At 42.9% G+C, this 18850-nt stretch overlaps 1 protein-coding gene across 1 annotated transcript in view; it reads right to left on the reverse strand.

The window, feature by feature from the left end:
* ABCA13 (ATP binding cassette subfamily A member 13) overlaps nucleotides 1-18850 on the reverse strand; it is a 2435905-nt gene that overhangs the window by 1897844 nt on the left and 519211 nt on the right. The window contains exon 14 of the mRNA XM_069216941.1: nucleotides 2891-3012. Coding sequence (XP_069073042.1) covers nucleotides 2891-3012 — 122 coding nt within the window. The remainder of the gene's footprint in view (nucleotides 1-2890; nucleotides 3013-18850) is intronic.

Consider the following 18850-nt stretch of genomic DNA (forward strand, 5'->3'; position numbering starts at 1 on the left):
GGCTGGTATCCGACATTGGAAGTTCGTTTGGAATCTTGGGATTTTCTGATCAAAGCACAGCCTGACATATTTATCCAACAATTATAGTAAAAGACAAGTGATTTAGGTTTAGGTCTCCAGTCCCATATCAAGCCATCAAACTCCATGCTAAATTAGTTAAGCATAATGTCTAGTGGCCTCAAAACACGTCTCAACATTGGTATAGTGCATACACGTTTCAGGATAAATGCAAAGCTTTAACTAGGTCCTTGGAATTGTAGAAAACAATTAAAAGATATGTTTTTGCTCATCCAGGTCGGTAGGCCCAATCTTAAATGCATTTCCTTCTGTGAAGACCTAAAGATATATCTGTTCAGATTACATTTTCAGACTAACTGTTTCTATTCTAATCTATTTTCTTGTTATAGATGCTATGTTGCTTCCAATCTTTATTTTTATCGCTGGTGAATTTGATTGTCTGTAAAGCACTACATTGCCCAGTCGACTAGGTCAAAACGATTATGATGGGAACTCCTGAAGAATTAACTAACACAGTTAATCCAGAAAGGGAAGACCAGGTTTTTACATCCGTAAGTTTCAAGAAATTGTTTCCTTACCTGTTTTCCACCTGTAAAAGTGAAGAAACCTTAGGGATTTCACCCGATCATTCAACTGGAATTAGCCACAGTAGCATGCGTCAATAGTATTTGCTGATGGCAAGCAAACCCTGTCATCAAAAAGCTTTATTGGTAACAAAATGCGGACAAGATTCCTACGTACAGCCGTACCGACCGGTCCACATTGGACCGCCCCTGGATATCAGTGAAGAAGCGCTTCATATTTGAGAATTGGACTATCCTCTCATTTCTGCCTCAAACTCAGGCAGTCGTCTGCACAGTTAGTTCAGTTACTGCTAAGCCAGCTGTGGTAACCTGACAGTATTTTGCAGCTGTTTATTCTCTTACTAGACCGTACCTCTGTGAACTGACTTTCCATCTAACGTGGATTGTAGAAACCACCCCCAAAAGAGTGCATTTATAACTTGTATTGAAAGCCCCACAGTTACCCCTCTAGTTGCAGACTTGCGGCAGCGTGTGGATTCAATGACAAATAAACCTATTGCATGCAACACACATGTGGTCACCTGAACAAGTGCTGGCATGAAATTAGGATAATTATCCAGGAAAAGTGTTAGCAACCGCCAAAACACCCCTGGGCTTCAGTGACACCGGCCCAGCTAGTCTGGTGCTCTGAGACATCAATAAGAGACGCCTCACAAATACTGACAATCTCCAAGGAGCAGGAGGCCTTTTTACCACTTGACCAACCACAACTCTATATAATGACTACAATTGCAGTGCTGTAAGCACCTATTAATCTAAACTATGAACCTACAACTGACCGAATTTGAGGTGGTGCATCAAACGGCGACATTAAGGCCCGTATTTATACTTTTTGACGCTAAACTGCGCTAACGCAGTTTAGCGTCAAAAAAATTTGCGCCGGCTAACGCCATTCTGAAGCGCCATGCAGGCGCTGTATTTATAGAATGGCGTTAGCCGGCGTTAGCCGACCGGCGCTGCCTGGTGTGCGTGAAAAAAAAACACGTACACCAGGCAGTGCCGGCGTAGGGGAAAATGGCGTATGGGCGTCTCAAAATGGGGCAAGTCAGGTTGAGGCAAAAAAATCATCTTAACCCGATTTGCGCCATTTTTTTTGGCGCCCATCCCCCATCAACATGACTCCTGTCTTAGCAAAGACAGGAGTCATGCCCCCTTGCCCAATGGCCATGCCCAGGGGACTTACGTCCCCTGAGCATGGCCATTGGGCATAGTGGCATGTAGGGGGGCACAAATCAGGCCCCCCTATGCCACAAAAAAAAAATACTTACCACAACTTACCTTTTCTTCCCTGAGATGGGTCCCTCCATCCTTGGGTGTCCTCCTGGGGTGGGCAAGGGTGGCAGGGGGTTTCCCTGGGGGCAGGGGAGGGCACCTCTGGGCTCATTCTGAGCCCACAGGTCCCTTAACGCCTGCCCTGACTCAGGCGTTAAAGTTAAAAAGAGGCGCAAATGCAGGGTTTTTTGCCCCGCCCACTCCCGGGCGTCATTTTTGCCCGGGAGTATAAATACCACGCACATGCCTGGGAGTCATTTTTTAAGACGGGAACGCCTCCCTTGCATATCATTAACGCAAGGAAGGTGTTCACGCCAAAAAATGACGCTAACTCCATGAACTTTGGCGCTAGACGCGTCTAACGCCAAAGTATAAATATGGAGTTAGTTTTGCGTCGAAAAAAACGAAGTAAATTCAGCGCAAACGGAGTATAAATATGCCCCTAAATATTGCATGATGGGTCCCATATGACCACCCACAACAAAGTGGACTGCTCACCTGTCAACTACAACACAAAAATCACTGTGAGCAGGGAGCGGGCCCTGGGCGCAGAGCATTGTGCCAAAAATAATCTAAGAACATAAGAGGCACTTTTGCCCTCTCCCTCCCCACCATCATACCCCTCCACCCAAACAAAACTTGCTGAGGCCGGTGGCAAGTTCGTCATTGGCTGTTCAAGGCCTTGAAGGACAGCTGGAAATCCACCCTTTGCAGTGGTTTCCAGCTCATTTTCTCTGTCACTATGACACAGTGACCGTGTGAAGGGAGCCAGTATTGTGTGACACATGGTGGCACCATGTGGGTTGGCAGGTCTGGTCTCAATGGGAGCTACTCAACTCTTGTACCTATTATACAGTTGAAAAAATGAGCAGCACCACTCCAGAATTTCCTAGCACGTACGGAATTTAGTTGATGCTGCCCCAAATGTTGATTTATATCCTCACACATAAAAAAATTCGAAAATGCTAACACATGCAAACGTATTCGTAAATGCGTCAAGGCAAGAACACTCGTACCTTGGAGGAGGACAGATTTGCTTCCAATATGGTGTTAATTGTTCTGTCAGAGATGTTAATTAATGCATGGATGTCCGTTTCCAGCGCAGTGACGTTTTGTACACAATCTCTCACCTTTATACCTAAAAAGAGGGAACAAAGCCATATTTAAATACAGCCCGACTTTCATAAAATACATTTCAGAAGAATAGTAAGTTACCACTGCATGGAAGCAGAAGGGTGGTACAGTGACCTATTTTGAGAAAGGCAGGATATGGGCATTTGTATTGATCACACTTTCTGAGACAACTTCAATAATTGCTTTGTCTGTGTGTATACAAAATAGCAGGATGCAACTGCACAAACTGAACAAAAGATGAATTTGAACAACCAATGATGCAAATTCAAAACATATACCTTAACCTGGCTTTGTCTGTATCATTTTGCTATTTTCAGTATGCACTAGTTTCTTCGTATAAATGTAAATTTTATCAGTGATAGGTGCACATTGGGAAAAACAGTGTAGATACTAGAGCATCCTGCTGATGACTGAGTCTAAGGGCCAGATGTAGCAAGCTTTTTGCATGGCGCAAACAGCGAATTTCGCTGTTTGCGCCATGCAAAAAGCACATCGCGATGCTCATTCCCATTTTGCGAGTCGGTAACCTGGTTACCGACTCGCAAAATGGGAATGCGACTCGCAAATAGGAAGGGGTGTTCCCCTTCCTATTTGCGATTCGCATCGCGATGTAGAATTGCTTTGTGACCGCGAACGCAGTCGCAAAGCAATTCACAGTTACCACCAGTGTCATACTGGTAGTAACCCATTCTCAAAAGGGAAGGGGTCCCCATGGCACCCGTTCCCCTTTGTGAATGGCCCTGATTTTTTTTTTTCAGAGTAGGCAGTTGTCCTATGGACCTATGGACCACTGCCTGCTCTGAAAAAATGAAACAAAAACGTTTCATTTTTTCGTTTGTATTACAACTCGTTTTCCTTTCAGGAAAATGGGCTGCAATACAAAAAAAAACTGCTTTATTTAAAAGCAGTCACAGACATGGTGGTCTGCTATCTCCAGCAGGCTACCATCCCTGTGAGTGCTGCGAATCTTAAGGTGGTCGCAAATTGCGACCCACTTCTTAATATTAATGTGGTGGGTCTTTGCGACCCCCTTGCGATTCGCAGATGGTGTCAGGGACACCATCCTGCATCCGGGTTTGCGACTCACAAATTGCGAGTCGCTCAGACTCGCAATTTGTGAGTCGCAAACCCAAAAATTCGTACATCTGGCCCTTAGTGATGTGAAGATGTACACATCAGCTCAAAAGACATGCATAAAGAAGATTATAAAAGTAAGCAGGTCATGACATTTTCTCGTTGATTTATAATGTTCAGTCCATATACATGGAAATTTTAGGGTGTCACTGCTATTGATGTGGATTGATAATTAGATGTTACTTTATTGAGACCTTTTCCGTAAGATTTAAGTACCATTTAATCAGATAAATGGAGCATCTTCTCTGTACTCCGATGAGTCCAGAATGAACTTCTTCATGCTGTAACTTTCTGGGAAACATCATATCAAATATACCAGTCATTTAAGTTAGAGGTCCCCCGCTTGTGTTTCCTCTTCTGGTGGATGAAGAGGAGAAACCTAGCAACGTTTGTAAAATGCGATATATTGTGCCTGGATGATAATGAGGTGATTCTCAAAACAGAATTTCAGGAAGTGATTCTTTGCCTCCCTATTACAGTGAAAAAATAACACTAGTAGAATTATTTCATCTGACAGCCCCTATCCCCACCACCTTAAGGTTAAAATGCAACACTTAGGACTCAGTTTACAAACATTTGACAGGAAGTACATGTGACATACTCTTGAAGTACATAGGTCTTACTCAGAACTTCAGAAGTAAGCCAGGAGTTCTCCAAGAGTAAGATACAAACATTGCTTGTGACTCAAGCCAATAGTGTCTTCATTGCCTGCTGAGACTTCCTTTCTCATGCCCCTCCTTCCTTATCCAGATTATACTACAGTTCACCAGCCAATACTCCGAGGTGGAGGATCTTCTTCTCCTGCAGCTTCAATATATCAGTGCATGCACCACTGTGCACAATGATTTCATGCTAAATCACATGGCAGATTCAAGGTACTTATGTGACAAGTGTCTTGACTTTGGTCAATTTTCTTAAATCAAGTTTCAGAGAAGTCAAAATTAATTTATTTGGGGGAATCATAAAACAATTGTTTTCAGACAAGGGCATCATAGCGCGTCAGAGCCTTGATAAGTAAACTTACAAGGAGACATGTCTAGGTCGATGAACCTTTGAACCACGTTCGGGGACTTCCCAGGACGAGATGTCTCTTTGACATCACAAAGTCAATAGATCAATAACCCAATCAATAATCACAGTAACTAATCAACAGTTAGTAACATTTATTAAGAATCAATAAGTTGAAAACACCATGAACTTTCAGTCATGAATAACCACGCTAGTTTAGTTAAGTGTTAGGATAGTTATTTCCCTATTTCTAAAATCATGTTTATTAGTCTCAATAGCAATAAGCTCGTCAAAACCACTATTATTTGGTCATCAGAACACAACTTAATTAAGGCATAAATTATGATCATTTAGTATTTAAGCACATCATTCATATGTATCAACTTAGCAGAGTCTCATTAGTACATGATTCAACAAAGCAAGAACTCAGTCATTTGTCTATTTGCGTCAGATTAGTTGTGAACACCTTAACTAACCTCGAATTAGCATCAGCATGTTGGGCTTCATGCAAAACATTTTAGAAAAACACGAATTTAGAAAACATCTAACTATGGCCCTTATCAAAATAGCAGTTGGTACCTAGAAGGAAAAGGCAAACAGACAATTACAATTTCTGCATCAGATAGTTACCAGTCCAACAGGTCAGCAAACAGCGTCAGTCTTCGTCCTCAGGATATCAGTTGATTCGCCATCAGCAGAGATAGAACAGTGCTAAGTCTCAATATAGCATAGCTAAGGAATAGGACTCTTCCCTCATATGGAGGAGAAGTAAGTATAAAGTAAGTAGAGGATGGTTCAAAAGATAAAGGACAAGCAAAAGAAGTGAAAAGTCTCTGTCTCTATGCGTCTCAAAAGGATGTGCCTGTCCTTTGGTCACTCCATTAAATCAAATCTCCCTAATTAGCTCATAATTCCTCATTGGATAATACTAGGTGCATCTTTATCTTTGTCCAATAATCTTCCAAGCACTTTACTAGAATTTTCCACAAACCACAGTTCTCATGTCGCTGATTGGTCTCATGTCGCTGATTGGTCCATGTTATTGGGTCAGGTAAGAAAAGTTACACTTTACGCTCCAGTCAGTGGCTCCATTGTTTTCCTCTACTCCAGGCAGCCTTTCACCTGTTGAGAATTACACTGTTGCATTCGGCAAGAATGTCTCCTTGAGCAAGTCGAGTCCCATGAGAAAGAATTTACTACGGCTACACACACATAACTTCTGGAAAAGTACAGCTTTGTGTCCTTTCAGAAAACAGCACAGTACGTTAGAAAATACAGTTTAATATGAGAACAGGCATCTAGGCCCAGACCCTCACTAAGCTAAGGCCTAATAATTAAATAAGCAAACTCCTAATACATGACTCTAATTATGATATGCTAATGCAAATTCAAAACAGTAGTATATAATTAATTCATCATTAATAAGTTTCATTAGTCTTCGTATACATTGGTAGCCACTCTCCGTGGGCACATTTCAAACGTGTGGATTATTTTCTATGTTAACACATTTTCTATGGAGCTTAATCACACAATATATTGCAAGCTTTTCACATTAATATTGCTTTTGAAAAACACACTCCAACAGGCACCAAGCACAAAATAATTCACAGCACACACTAGAAGGAAAATAGCTTTTCTTTTTTTTTCTGAGAAACTCTTTATTGATTTTCCAACTGAGGTGAATTGGTCACAATCATTACAAGCATAATATATGACATCAAGCATAACAATATTGCACAGTGACATTTCTACTTCATCTTGTAGGTAGAACTTAAATACTTATGGAATCCATACCTGCGTTGCCCCTCCTCGCTCCCTAATCTAGCCCCTCCCTTTCTTGTTGACTTCCTTTACCTTTGTTAGACCATGGGATGTTCGGGCAGGGTTCCAGGTGTATTCCCCTAGCTTCCACCCAGCCCTTCCATAAGTTGTAGTGTTTTTTAGGACAGCCTCCTGCCTTGTATATGGAAAGTCCATGCCTTTAGCCCAAACCTCAACCAATGGGGCAGCCACCTCCTTCCAGGCCTTTGCAATATCTCTCTTGGCCACCAGTAGGTCCAACCATAGGAGTGTCCTCTGGTATCATGTGCCGCCCAACTGGTCTGTCACAATAAGTAACACCAATCTGGGATCTCTCGAGATTCTCAAGCCCATCACTCTCTCCAAACTCCCCAAAACCCTTTCAAGAAGGGAGAAAGAACAGGGTAGTGCCAAAACATATGACAAACATTCCCCGGGGAACTACCGCACCTCAAGCACCCTCCATCTGATATCAATCCCATGCAACAGAGCCTTGCCCTGATGTAGAATACCCGGTGGAGCAGTTTCAGCTGAATGTGTCCAAACTGTGAAGCTATGGCTGGCTCTCTGAGAGCCTCTTTCCAATCATCATCATCAAATTCTCCTTTCTCCTGTACCCATTCCCTACGTATCACTACCTTAGAGTCTGGTACTTCCAATGATAAGAACTCTGGTATCTCAGCTGTGGTCTTAAGCGCCGGCAGCAGCACATGCTGGAGTTGCAAGTATCTGAAAAACTGCAATCGGTGAGAGCGTATTACTCCTGTAACTCCTGAAATTATTTCAACACACCATTGTGTAGAACGTCCCGCAGAGTTGAGATTCCAATATTGTCCCACACCACGGACCTAGAAGGTATATAGGTTTTTAAACCTGTAGACCAATCTCACAAAGCATAGCTGTCCTTCCATTCATGGGAGTGCCAATTTATCGTGGACCAAAAAAAGAAGACCTGGATGAAGGGAAGCTCATGTAATACATCTACAAGCATAATTTCCAGGCCTCAAGGGTCATCTTTGAAATTTGATGCTCACATTTCTCTGAGACACAAAGGTACACTGTCAAGTTTATTTTGATTAACTACATTAAGGTGGTAATGTTAATTATCTGGGCTTCCTGCATAACCTGCATACGTGAGATTTTCAGGTCTCAGCTGTAATCGCATGAAAAGGCCAAGTTCCTTTTCTTGTTGCTTTTAACAGTAGAATACAAAATGCTTACTGAGCACTCTCTAAACCTCCATCCTTTTCAATAACAAGAGCTGCTTCTGGTTGATGAAAATAGTCCAGAGCTACTAATGACTTTGACAACTGATGCACCAGTAACCACATCAGAGACAATTACAACAGTGACCACATGTTGCAGGATACCTAGAATTGACCACCCATATTTATATTACAATAGTTAGTGACACCAAAATATGTACCCGTATTTATACTTTTTTTAGCGCCGCATTTGCGCCGCTTTTTGACGCAAAACGGCGCAAACCTACAAAATACAATGGTATTTTGCAAGTTTGCGCCGTTTTTGCGTAAAAAAACTACACAAAAACGGCGCTAAAAAAGTATAAATACGGGCCATAATATCCAGAATATTGAATACTGTATCATGATGGTACACATATAGAGGTAAGTATTGAATTTGTGTTCTAAACTCCAAATCTGTATACGTGGAATATATTTCTATGTCCAAGATATGTAGATGTGGAGGCTAGAATGCAAATACATGTATAGTTGCCTATATGTACTTGCCTTCATGCTATTGTTGTAACCTATCTTGTGGATGCAATATTATGGCTCAATGATATTTAAAATTTGATATTGTAGTAACACCAAAATTGCCGACCGTATGTCAGAAGTAGAAATGTATTTGCCGGAATTTAACCTGTTATATTGGGTGACCAGATACGTTTGGGGTCCCTTACATCAGGAATGGCTTCTAGGAGAGGTGATGTAATTCTAGGAGAGACACAGCACATACATAAATGCACAGATATTCATAAACATGCACACAGAATAATGTAAACAAATACACATACATACATGCAAACACCTTCCCCACTGTCTGGTACAAATAAAGCCTTCCCCACTCAAACCAGCCATTGCCCTTCTTGGCAGTGGAATTTTTAACATATAGTTTTTAAAACACTTCAACTCTGTCTCTGGCAGTCCCACACACTACTGACTCCAGTGTAACTATTGCTGGCATTTATTTTCTGTCCGTTTACACATACATTGATTGACCAGTAGAGTGGGGATTGCAAAGTGACTATTCTCCATGTGACTTTGCTAAAATGTAATTGGAAATACGTGGTCATGTTGCAGCTACTGCAGGCAGTCACTGTGTTTGGGTGTATGTTTGTTTGTGTGTGTGTGTGTACATGTGCATGTATGTGCTAACATGTCACCATGCATTCGGTTTGGCTGGAAGTCACTCCAATGAAACATGGCTGGACACCCTGAATTATTTACTGTTTTGGGCTGCACTTCAGGGAACTACTTCTAGGGACCTGTTGGGCTACCAGTAGCTCCTGATCTGCTGGAGACACCTGCTCTGAACGTTTCAGGAAAAAGTGCTAAATAGAAGGAACTTACTCACAAGCTTATTATACTTGCACATGCAATAGGAAAGCTTTATGTAGAGTCTTAAATCTTTGCAATAGGAGTCAGGTTGTTGGTATAAAGCAGTTTGGAATCGGAAATTGCCAAGATATTATAGCTTCATGCAAAAAATGAAAGTCTAATTTTTTAGCCATTGTCAAAGTGGTCCTTCATTCGAGAAATAGAAGAACAGTTAGCACTAGTCAAGTGAACTAGCTGGTCTGGACAATGGAAAGAGAGGACCAGTAATAAACCACTGGAAACCATGGAAATATCTGCCTTGCAAACATGTTCCGTGACCAATCACACAGGCTAAAGCTATCAGCCGTGTCTCTGACCTCTTGTCCAACACCGATAAACTATTGGATCAATGTAAACCTGCATAGGGTATATCCCACTACGTCTATGACATCTTCTACTTGTTTCCTCTTTAAAATGTACTGAGAAACTTTCCTCCCTGACACCCAGTTAGGACCGGAAGAGGAAATATCTAGTGCCACTATTTTTAGATGTAGCTTCAGAGTTCTCACTAAGTTCATTAATGAAGAAGGGTCAAACTCCTGCTATAGTTTATGTTGAATCCGGAACAGCTTCTTCCACTCAACACTCTAGTTCTAGGCATCTTCAAAACATTCACCATAGGTAATACACAAGGACTCATAAATTGACGTATTTACTCTACTTTTATTAGATAAGTACAAGCATGTGAATGACAGGAGGCTTGAGGTAACATTAGCAGAGTCAGGGCTAGTGGGAGATGGTCACTCATGAACACAGCCACCTCGTTCTAAATTGGAAAGCAGTGAATATATTAAGGAGAACAACCCAATTTAAAGGAATGACAGCAGACTCACTCCGATATATTTTTCTGGGGGAGAGGCGCGGCTTACCAGGGAGAACTGACTCTCTAGCCCTTAACATATGGTGGGTGGGGATTTCCTTTTCACAGGTCACTAATTTTAGTATTGAGATCACCTGTAGGAAGGGAAAATACGACTTGTAACACACCTTTGGCGATTTAGTTTCAGGAGCAGAGACACTGTTGTAGAGTTGAATCAAAGTTACATAGGATTAACCAGCCTATGAAAGTATTGTTTTGCGCTTTTTTTCATAAAGGCTTTACTTAAGTCCCTGCACTCAAACTACTCACCAACACCTGCTACTATCCAGGATAGGTTAGAAAAGGCAGCTCTAAGGGCCGTATTTATACTCCGTTTGCGCCGAATTTGCGTCGTTTTTTTCGACGCAAATTCGACGCTAAACTAACGCCAACTAACGCCATATTTATACTATGGCGTTAGAGGCGTATAGCGCCAAAGTTCCCGGAATGTGCGTCATTTTTTAGCGTGAACCCCTTCCTTGCGTTAATGATATGCAAGGGAGGCGTTCCCGTCTAAAAAATGACTCCCAGGCCTTTACGTGGTATTTATACTCCCGGGCAAAAATGACGCCCGGGAGTGGGCGTGGCCAAAAACGGCGCATTTGCGCAGCTTTTTAACGCCTGGGTCAGGGATGGCGTTAAGGGACAAGTGGGCTCAAAATGAGCCCACAGTGCCCTCCCCTGCCCCCAGGGACCCCCCCTGCCACCCCTGCCCACCCCAGGAGGACACCCAAGGATGGAGGGACCCATCCCAGTGAAGTACAGGTAAGTTCAGGTAAGTATAATTTTTGTTATTTTTCATTTTTTTTTGTGGCATAGGGGGGCCTTATTTGTGCCCCCCTACATGCCACTATGCCCAATGACCATGCCCAGGGGACATAAGTCCCCTGGGCATGGCCATTGGGCAAGGGGGCATGACTCCTATCTTTACAATGATAGGAGTCATGTTGATGGGGGATGGGCGTCGAAAAAAAATGGCGCAAGTCGAGTTACGACGATTTTTTCGACGTAACCTGACTTGCCCCATTTTAAGACGCCCATGCGCCATTTTCCCCCTACGCCGGCGCTGTCTGGTGTACGTGGTTTTTCTAGCGCACACCAGGCAGCGCCGGTCTGCTTGCGCCGGCTAACGCCATTCAATAAATACGGCGCCCGCATGGCGCTTCAGAATGGCGTTAGCCGGCGCAAAACTTTTTGACGCTAAACTGCGTTAGCGCAGTTTAGCGTCAAAAAGTATAAATATGGGCCTAAGTGTTTATGGGATATTCCTTAGAGTTGTGTCTTTTGCTCTGTCACCAATAACCTGACCTAGAAATACATCCTCTGACCACCCTAGAACGAAAATACAAGAAGAATGTTAACTCTATTGCTATTAGTGTACTGCTTTATGAAGATGAAAGTCCGGGGCTACGGATTCAATCCAAGATATGGGATTAGATGAATCACTGACCCACACACTAGTGTCAGTTTTGAATCACATCAATATGAAGAATTTGTTCTTTTCACTAATCATATATTGTTATGTAAGAGAGGCTGAATGGGTTCTCAAATTTAACTGATTTGTTCCATAATTCATAGATTCACACAATACCGTTAGTCATTATTGTGAGTTATATTTCTGCTACTAAGGTGTTCAGAGTATTTAAGAAGAGTTCTGGCTTCCTCCAAGGCAGCCTTCCAATTTTCTCTAATGTCATCACTCCTTACATACTTTAATATCGGATGCTGTACCCCTGGCTTAGGGTCTTCCTCTCTAGATAGCCAGCTTCCCCTAGAAGTGGATGGATTTCAGCTGGCACCACCTAGTCATAAATCCTATACATGGCCTGATAACGCGTCCCTTTATGATAATTTATTACACATCAGGACTCGTTTTAGGGCAATGAGTCCTTTGATCCACTTGAGAGACACCTTAGGACGAGATAACTAATCAATATGTCAATCAATACGTCAATAATGTCATCAATATTTCTCATAACAATACATTTCAAAGTCATTATTCAATTCAAAACTCTACCATGACCTTGCAGTGATGAATAACCACACCAGTTTAGTAGAATTTTATAAGTTTTATTCCCTATTGATTACAAATCTAAGAGCAGATGCGTTAATCTCAAAACCAAGAAACATAATAGCATAGTCACGATATGGCAACTTTGATAAGATTTAATTAAGGCAAGAATCACAAACATCAGAACATAACACAGCGTAAACATAGATCAGTTTAGAGGGGTGTCAATAACGCGGCAGTTCAACAAAGCATAGATTCGGTCGTTTGTCTATTTACGTCAGTTTAGTGAACACCTGTCCTAACCACTAATTAGCATTGGCATGTTGGGCTTCATGCAAAACAATTTAGAACACCAATTTGGAAAACATCTATCTATGGTCTCTGTCAAAAGTAAGCAGTTGGTACCTAGAAATGAAAAGCAAACAGACAAATCACAATTGTATTGTCATAGTTACCCTCCAAAGTTTAGATCAGCGCACAGGCTCAGTCTTCGTCTTCAGGATATCAGTCAAATCGCCATCAGTCAGGACTCAGCTCCGGGCAAAAAGGGCACTTCCCTCATAAAGAGGTAAAGTGTAAATTGGACAAATCTAAGGGCGAGGATGGTTTTAAGTAAACCAACAAGTCACCAAACAGAGTGACAGAGTTTCTGGATAAAATCAATCGCATTCCCTACCTAATTCCCTTGGCTCTCCATGTCATGGGTTTTTATCCCTTTTTCGTTGAACCTTCCCCCAATATTCTATTGGACATTTGTTATACTCCCCTATCTTTAACCTATCAGGAAACACATTATGGGCCTCATTATGACCCTGGCGGGCGGCGGAGGCCGCCCGCCAGGATCCCGCCCTCCAAATTACCCCGCCGCGGTCAAAAGACGGCGGCGGGTATTACGAGTTTTCCCCTGGGCTGGCGGGCGGTTCCAGTAAAACCGCCCGCCAGCCCAGGGGAAAACGACCTTCCCACGAGGATGCCGGCTCGTAATCGAGCCGGCGGAGTGGGAAGGTGCGACGGGTGCAGTGGCACCCGTCGCGTATTTCAGTGTCTGCAAGGCAGACACTGAAATACTTTTCGGGGCCCTCTTACGGGGGCCCCTGCCGTGCCCATGCCATTGGCATGGGCACGGCAGGGGCCCCCAGGGGCCCCGCGACCCCCCCTACCGCCATCCTGTTCATGGCGGCTTTCCCGCCATGAACTGGATGGCGGTAGGGGGGGTCAGAATCCTCATGGCTGCGGAGCGCGCTCCGCAGCCATGGAGGATTCCAAAGAGCAGCGGAAAGTCAGCGGGAGACCGCTGACTTTCCGCTTCTGACCGCGGCTGAACCGCCGCGGTCAGAATGCTCATTGGAGCACCGCCAGCCTGTTGGCGGTGCTCCCGTGGTCGGTGGCCCTGGCGGCCACCGGCCGCCAGGGTCAGAATGACCCTCTATGTCACCTAACTTTCACCCCATATTATTTTACAAGTCTTTGATTGGTTCCCTATTCAATGTCTTCAGAGGTGGCACGTCCGGTATGATTTCATCTTTCTGCAATTCTTTGCACATCTTTTAGTCAGTAGCTTCATTGTCTGCACCGGTTTGAATGGCCTTGTACATTACATTAATCTACACTGTTTCATTTTGTTTTAATATCATCCTACAAGCAATGGAAAAATTAATGGGAACGGATCTAGAATGGATACATTCGTCTTCTAGTTTGAAGAAAAAATAAAAGGTCATGTCCTCTTGTGAGTCAGCACACTGCAAGATAGAAAAATACATTTAATATGAGAGCCAAGCAGCTAAACTTCGGCTCATGCTAACTTAAGGCCTATAAGGATCTCAGCACAAATTCAATGATACAATTATTAATAATTACTATAAACTTATTCAATATAATAGTAATACATAAACATTTTAGTCATCATTATTAGTCCACTTATACTTTGGCGGCAACTCCCCGTGGTCACATTTCAGGTGCACATTTAAGCAAAATTATTATTGCAGTTTCTATGCGGCATTATCACGCATTAATTCATAAGCATTTCATGTTAATATAGAGTATATATGCTACGCTCTCTCAGTCCCTCCTCTGATGACGTTCGTCATCACACAAACCTTTCCCTAAAACCTTTCACTTAATTTTTCACCTTGCGCATAATGCGCATTTCAACGTTTTGTCCTTTGTGTGAACTTTCCCAAATTTCATTAAACATTTTCTCCCTTTCATTTTCTTCATTCTTTCTATTTCTCTTCCTCCAATTTCTTTTAATTTTATCATTAATTTTGCATGCTCCCCATAAACCTAATAAACAGACCAGAACAATTAGTAGGCCCCCTAGTATTTTTGCAAGAACCCCATTCCAAATATTGGTAAAACAGCTCCCTACCCTGGCAATTCCTTTTCCCACTTTCTCTCAAACTCCACGTTCCTTCAAATCCTTCAAATCTGCACTATCTTTAGTTAGGTTAGTAAGCATACCTCTAATCTTTTTACTACTATCAGGTATATATGAGCAACAATGAGGTTCGTTGAGCATCTTGCAGACTCCGCCGCTCTTTGCTAAAAGAATGTCTAAAGCAAGCCAATTTTGAAGAGTCATAGCTCTTTCCGCAGCAAGTTCAGTGTCCATCAGGAGTATAGCCCCTGTAAAATTTGTCAGCATGTTATCCACAATAGTAGACAACTTTCGAATTTTTATGGAGTTTAAGAGTTTAAGATAACCCCTAATGAAGGAATTATGGCTCCAAATATGTCACCAACGACAGCAGCCGCTGTTGCTCGTTTTTGTCTAGCATGTTGTAATTCAGACGTTTTAGGTATTTGCTTTAAGTCATCAATCTGGTAAATCTTTGGGAAAACTATTCCCAAATAACATGTTCCATACCATCCCTTAGGGAGAAGGTAAAAAACATTAAGTCCACAGATATAATAGATCCCAGGGATCGCTGGATCCTGTCCATTTAACATGAATGTCCATTTACTCTGAAACAAAAACACATGCCTGCATTCACTCGTTCCCACAAATAAAGTGTCATGTTCAGATTTCGGCCTATACATACAAAGCCTTCCTACATGTAATGAATCTATAGCTAGTTTGCCTTGCGTCTTTATTGCAGTGTAAGCATAATCATTTGCATATGTGCATTTTTCTAATCCCTTTTCTAATCTTTCCTTCAATGCTTTACGTCTATTATCAGTGTGATCTAAAAAGCTTTTCTCTACAGGTGTCAATAAGCAAGTCATATTGTTGCGGTGTGCATAAGCTGTCCCAAATGTAAGCGTTGGTTCAAAGAAACTGTAGGAAAGTCCTTTTTTTTTGCCTGATCACCCCCACTCTTTCTGGATAGGTACTGGTGGTTACTGACTCTTGGCTGTGCCCTGGGTACTGCTTACCAGTCCCAGGGCCAGTGCTCTGTGTAAAATGGATATGCAAATTAGGCTAATTATAATTGGCTAAGTTAACCTACCTATAAGTCCCTAGTATATGGTAGGGCATGTAGGTTTAGGGACCACAGCATAGGTGGTGCACACCTAGGTGCATTGCTGAGGTGCCCAGTGTCATTTTAAAAGCAAGCCTGCCTTGCTGGCTGCTTTTAAATTAAAGTTATATGCAAATTCGACTTTGGAATTAAAGGTACTTCCAAAGTTTTAAACTACCTTATTTTTACATATAAGTCACCCCTAAGGTGTGCCCTATGTGCCCCTAGGGCTGGGTGCCATGTAACTATAAGCAGGGACTTTATAAAAATAGATTTATAAGCCCTGGTGAGGTAAAAACAGCCAAATTCGTTTTTCCCTCATTGAAGTAAATGGCCTTCATAGGCTAGAATGGGCAGACTTTATTTTAAATTTTAAAGTCTCCTTAAATGTTACATACCAAGAATTTGGTATCAAATTGATTGTTATAATAAATCCCACAACTTCCAGTTGTTGGATTTAATATAACTAGTGCAGGTAAAAAGTTTAGACTTTACCTAAAAAGTTGCCAATTTCAGCTCTGCATTGTTTTTGCTGCTGTGCTCTGATTGGCCAGCCTGCAGCAGCTTCTGCCAGGCCACTTTAATGAGGTGTGAAGTGGCCTGGCTTTACACAAAGGAATGTGCTTGGGGGAGAGAATCTCCCCTCAGCAGATGGGGAAGCAGGAAGGGGGAGGGCTGCCAAACTGGTCTTCAAAGGCAGAGAAGGACATCTGGAGCACCCAGCAACACCCCCACATCCTGCAACCCCAGACAGCTAGGTGCCCCCTTGATTAGATTAGGAGAGGGCAGGAGAGGGGTGTGTTTATGATTTTTAGCCACACCAGTGGGTGGGCTCAGCCAGATCTCTCCTCCAAAAATCAGATTCATCCATTTTGGATTTTTAGAGACTATTGCCTTCTGGGATGGATTTTTGCCACACTTCCCAGGAAGTGGTCATCACAGGGGGACGACCCTGTCCCTGATTGGAGGACCAGGGCCCCCCTGCTTTTCACCCAGGAGCAAGGATAAAACTGGCAGACCTGCACCCACGCCTCAGATCCCCACCAAATTTCAAGAAGAAAGAACTACAAGGAGAAGAAGGACTGCCCTGCTGGACCCCTGGCCTGCACCTGGACCCTGCACTCAGAAAGACTGCACCAGCTGCACACTTGGGCTTCACCACAAGAAGGACTTTGCCTGGCTTCCACTGGTTCAAGGAGGGACTCCCTGTTTGCTACAGGTGAAAAATTGCTAACCAGAGTCCCCTGCACCAACTCCTGAAAAAGTGACCAGCTGACCACTGCCCAGTGGCCAAAAAGGAGTTTGCGCCAGGTGCACTCTGGGAGTTGAAGTCCGCACTTCCCAAGGACCATCACAGAACTTCTGGACCCTTGGGGTGAGCTGTGGACCCCAAAAGAACCTTAAAAGAACATCTGGGTGAAGCCCCAGAAGTTTGGAAAAGATTGGAGAAATTTTAGAAAAAAGCTCCATAAAGTGACCGACTCGACGCGGAAATTCTAGCCGGCTTGCCTCAACCGCGACCCGGCCTGACTTCGTGGTTCGTCCCGGTCAAGAAAAACATCCGAAAAAAAGACTAAGTCCGAACGTAAAAAGTTGACCGGGACCTTCCAGCCATCGTATCCGAGAAGGGCTCCACGGACGTCGGATCAAGATCCAGGTTTACCCCGGTCGAAGGATTTTCATCTCGAAAAAACGACTAAGTCCGAAGGTAAAAATCACCACCGAGGAAACCGACTTCGCGTATCCGGACAAGGGCTCCAGGAGGACGGATCCAACTGGCAGGTTCGTCCCGGGGAAGAAAAACATCGAAAAAGAGACTAAGTCAGAAGGTAACTTTTTAACCGAGGCCTCCCGCGACTTGTAGCCGAGCAGGGCTCCATCGCGGTCGGCCTGAAATTTGACTTTGCCCCGGTCCTGGTGCAACCAGATGACCCGATTGGCGCTTTTTGTTTCTAAGCGCTAGAAAATAATAATACTTTAAAAATTCATATCTCCGGTTCCCCTGAACCGATTTTAATCGTTTTTGTGTCATTTTAAAGATAAAAATATAAGCTATTTTTTATAAATTGGTTTTGGATTTTTAAACTGTTTCCTGTGTTTTATTTAATTACTGTTTTGTGATATTTGAATGCTTTACACTTTGTCTCCTAAGTTAAGCCTTGACGCTCGATGCCAAGCTACCAAGGGTAGAGCTGGGATTAATTTACTGAGACCTAACTGTACTTTTGTGGAGGTTTGTGGCTTGTTGCTAGGTGTAGGTACCTACCTGCCCTATCAATAACCCATTTTCCAACATAATTGGAAGCAGCGACGGGATCCTGTACTTGTGTTCAATATCACGTTACAGTTTTAGATAAAACAAATTAAAAATCCTTTAAATTGTCCTAGTGCAAAAATTGTTTTTAATTTTAAATTTTAATTTTTTTTTTTAAATTAATTTGGATTAATTTCAATTATTGAATTTTTGTAATTTTTCTAAATTCTTGTTTCCAATTTTTTGCAAAAAGTTTTTGTTGACACAAAACTAGGGAACCATGGAGCTTGATCTGGCTAGCCTACCCACACTGACAGTAGTCCAGCTTAGGGGGTTGTGTATTGAGAGGGGGTTGCCTGCAACCACTAATCTCAGGAAGGAAATCCTGATTAAATCCCTGACAGCATGGGCTGAGGCCCAAGAGGTAGAGACAGAGGAAGCTCCAGAGGAGGAACCAAAAGAGGATGATGCTAACTCTAACCACTCAGGGGAGGAAAGGCATCAGACCCCAAGTGAGGAAGAGGAGGAACGGTCCTCACTGGACACAGTCACTAGGGGCAGACCCAAAGCTAGTGGTAGGAAGAGGGTCCTTTCAGGAGGAGAGAACCCATCCATCAGGGAGAGAGAGCTGGAAGCCCAGCTAGCCTACATAGCTTTGGAGGCAGATAAGCTTGCCCTAGAAAAAAAGAAGTGG

The sequence above is a fragment of the Pleurodeles waltl genome, chromosome 2_1, assembly GCF_031143425.1.
Source record: "Pleurodeles waltl isolate 20211129_DDA chromosome 2_1, aPleWal1.hap1.20221129, whole genome shotgun sequence".
NCBI lineage: Eukaryota > Metazoa > Chordata > Amphibia > Caudata > Salamandridae > Pleurodeles > Pleurodeles waltl.